Source organism: Octodon degus, unplaced genomic scaffold (genome assembly GCF_000260255.1).
Source record: "Octodon degus isolate 3935 unplaced genomic scaffold, OctDeg1.0 scaffold00072, whole genome shotgun sequence".
NCBI lineage: Eukaryota > Metazoa > Chordata > Mammalia > Rodentia > Octodontidae > Octodon > Octodon degus.
Window position 1 is genome coordinate 4075861 of NW_004524648.1, and position 3993 is coordinate 4079853.

At 34.4% G+C, this 3993-nt stretch overlaps 1 protein-coding gene across 3 annotated transcripts in view; it reads left to right on the plus strand.

The window, feature by feature from the left end:
- The window catches only part of Ssh2 (slingshot protein phosphatase 2), a 288998-nt gene that overhangs the window by 120094 nt on the left and 164911 nt on the right, over positions 1 to 3993 (plus strand). For all 3 annotated transcript variants that reach the window (XM_004635379.2, XM_004635378.2, XM_023719862.1), the window contains one exon: positions 2039 to 2082. In XM_004635379.2, coding sequence (XP_004635436.1) covers positions 2039 to 2082 — 44 coding nt within the window. The remainder of the gene's footprint in view (positions 1 to 2038; positions 2083 to 3993) is intronic.

Sequence of the window (3993 nt, forward strand, 5' to 3'; positions counted from 1 at the left end):
TCTCTCTCTCTCTCTCTCTCTCTCTCTCTCTCTCTCTCTCTATTTGTTTTTTGTTGTGGTGGTGATGGTTTTGTTATTATTTTGTTTTTCTTTCCTTCCTGTTTGATCTTGTTCTTATATGAGTATGAACATAGTTTATAGCCTCTTTGTGGTTACTGTTCTGTTCTCTTCTTTTCATCTCTTCTTTCTGTCTTTCCTCCAGTTTTCTGCACCGGTTTCTCAAAGTTAACATGATTCCCTCTCTGTCTTCCAGCCTTACTTCTAATCTCTTTCCCTTCTTCTACCTCTCTTATTTTTTCTTTTTCTTTTTTTTTTCTTAACCTCTTTTAAATTTTAATTCCTGGGGCCAGCAAGATAGTTCAGCAGACTAAGTGTGTGCTTAGGCAAGCGCAGGGACTGGAGTTCAATCCCCAGCACCACGTGCCATGCCAGCCTCGCCCCCTAGCTTGCTGAGCTGGCCACAGAGACCAGATATAGTGGCATATGCTTGTAATTCCAGCACTGGGGAGACTGAAAGCAGGAGGATCACTATGAGTCTGAGCTGCATAGTGAGACACTGTAACAATCAAATACATTTTTTTAAAAAAAGAAAATTATAAACCTTAGGATAGTACTCATATCATAGGAATAGGAAAGGAATGAGAAATGGGAACTGAGTGCAGTTATTAATACTACTCTAGCTCTTAGGTTAAATGGTGCTCACAGATTTTCACTTTACTATTGTGCCTCAGTAACTTAAATATGTGTTAGATATATTCTTCATTATATAACACTTTATACAATAAAAACAATGTGACAACTACATCAGAATTTGAGATCTATTAATCAGTAATAACAGCAATGAAGCACTATTTGTCAAATGACATCTTGGGAAATAATTTATATATATTAGTATTCCCTTGGGGACAAAAACAAAATTCTTGTTTGTTCATCTCAGTCTTTATTTTTCTAGATTCTTGTTATTGATTCCAGAGACAGTAATTTCTTCTCCATTTTATCACCCTTTTTTAGTTCCTGGAGAGTATACCTTTTGAACTTAAAATCTCTTCCACAGGCAGATAGTGTACTGCACTATAACTAATTGCCAACCAAGGTTAGGGAGAAGTATATAGTTTTCAATAGGTTAGGAAACAGTATATTATTGGTTTTCATTCTGGCTTTGTCACATGAGTTTGCTTGAGCAACTTATTTACTTTTTGTGAATTTTAGTTTCTTCATCTGTAAAATATTCATTGAGTTGAAGTTGCCATAAATTATAAGACTATTAGTTTAGTCCCACTAAAAATATAAAAGTTGCAAGTAGGCATGGTAGCATTAACTAATTCTAGCACTCTAGATCCTGAAGCAGTAGCTTGTGAATTTGAAGTCAACCTGGCTACCTAGCAAGAACATATCTTGGAAAACAAAATCAGTAAGTTGTAGTTAAGGAGTGACTTAGTGTTTTATTAATTACAATGATTTTTCCTTTATATATACATTCAAATTAAAAAAATATGATACACATCATCTACCCTCTGAGTTTGTGGAGAATAAGTAGGATAATGCAGTTAAAATGCTGTGCACAGTGCTTGACCTGCTATAAATATTCAGTAAGTGGTAACCATTATGTTGATGGTGTTGGTGATTTGGTCATGAGCACTCAGAAATTGTACTTATTGCTTAGAGTGTTCTTTGGGGATCAAAATCCTAAGGCCTCTTGATGAGATATATTGGTGGTACTCAGAATTCCCACTTTTGGAGTGGAGGTAGCATAAGAGTAGCATAATATATTCAGTTAGTTTTTAGAAGTGATTGTTTTAATAAGTAGCACTTGGTTACCAATAAAAATTTTTGTGAACTGTTGCTCTTGTTCTCTAGGAATAAATTTTACTGTTATCAACCTCCTGGGTTGGTAGAAATCATCTTTTATAAGGAGACTTTAGTTTAAATGCTTTACAACATGAATGAAATATTCCCACATATAAAGCTTATTAAAATTCCACTAGTAATATTGTGATATGAAACTTCAGATTTTAATTTTCATTTTCTCTCTATCTAGGAGGCAGACAGTGGGGAAGAAGAATGCCGGTCACAACCCAGAAGGTATGTCTTTTCATTATATCCTCAGTGCTTCTTTAGTTACTACTTTTTTCTTGAAATCTTTTTCAATTTTGTCAGATTAGTTTAATCCTGGTTTTCCAAGATGCCTCATTGTTCTTTCAAAAATGAGACTGCTTCAAGAATATAGTGACTGATGTAGAAAACTTTCCATGATAGACTGCTTCTTAAAAAGCAGTAGTAGAGTGCTTATTTAGCTTGTTCAAGGCCCTAGGTCAGGACATGAACTGCACCTAGCTAATCTCCTGAGAAACAGTAAATTTTGTTTTGTATTTCGGGAGTGTGGCTGAGTTCAGTCTCCAGCATCCCTCTCCCAAAAGAAGTTGTAGAAAGACCAATTTTGATTTATCTTCACTACACTCTAAGGAACTAACTTGGATGATAAACAAATTGTCCTTACTTTTTAGGAAAGTATCAACTAAGGAACATTTCAGTCTTTAGGGTTTGGTTTGATTTGGTTTGATTTGGTTTGATTTGGTTTGGTTTGGTTTGGTTTGGTTTGGTTTGGTTTGGTTTGGTTTGATTTGATTTGGTTTGGTTTGAGACAAGGTCTTGCTATATAGTGCAGGCTGACCTTGAACCCTTATATAGCCCACACTGGTCTCAAACTCACAGTGATACTCCTACCTCAGCATCTGAATACTGGAGTTACAGGCATGCAAAACTATGCCTAACTTCAGTTTTATATTTACAATTATCATATGTTTTTTATAGATTTTAACAAATCTTACAGATTAAGTATTTCATTTTGTGCTTATACAAAGGGTATACTGCATAACCTACCCCAGTGTTTTAAAATACAGCGACCACATGCACGCACAAACACACACACACACCCTTGACAAACTAGTGAGCTTGTTATTAAGATTAATATCACCTACCAAAAAAATTATGGGAGAGATCTAGAAATTATAAAATAATACTTCTGAGACAAATGTGTAACTCTACAGAACTTGTTTAGCATGCACAAGGGCCTGGGTTTAAGCCCCAAAACCAGAAATGCCAAAAAACAAATTTCTATTGTCTTACTTAAATGTTTTTAAAAGCAATTCTGTACAAGAAAGATCCATGGTAACTTTTAGATGGTCCTTAAATGTTAACCACACTTGTATCCTCTGAAGTCAGTAATGACCCATCTGAATGATACAGAGAATGAATACAAAGGTTTGCCCACTGTAAAAATCTGGAAATGTTTCCTTTTTTTTTTTTTTCTTTCTGGTACCAGGAATAGAACTGAGAATTTTATGCTTTCCAGACAGGTGTTGTGCTGCTGAGCTATATGCCTGGCCCAGGAAATTCTTCCTTAATGATTATCATGTATTTGCTGATATACAGTATACCTATACAGTATGGTAGATATAGCTTCAAATAAAAATATTTGTTTCATCAGTAACTGAGATTACTGATAATATTTTTCTTTTCTTAGTTATCACATAAATTTTGGTTGAAAGCTTAATATTGCACTTCTGTTAGGAAAGATCTGATAGCCAGCTGTCCTTTTGAATTGGGAAAAAAGTAGAAATCCTGTAGAAATTTTATCACAGACATGATACCTTTTTTCCCATTAGAATGAAAGGAAGATTTCAAAGGGATTCTTAAATTTTCTAGTACGTCAAATTTAAAGATTTCTGGGTTAATTTGAAACTTTATATATTAACTTAGAATCCACTGGGATAATCATCATCCAAAAAATTACCTAAGAATGAGGCAAGGGGCCAGTCTCTGATTTCACGACATTTAACTGTCTGCCATTAAAACTTCATAGACCTGTTTTAAAATTGTTGGCAATAATTCATTCACATGACCAGCAGAGGATTTTTGTAAACTTCTAGCCACAAGCAAAAGATCACTTTTAAAAATAAGATATATGAAAAAACCTAGCAACATACAGTTTTT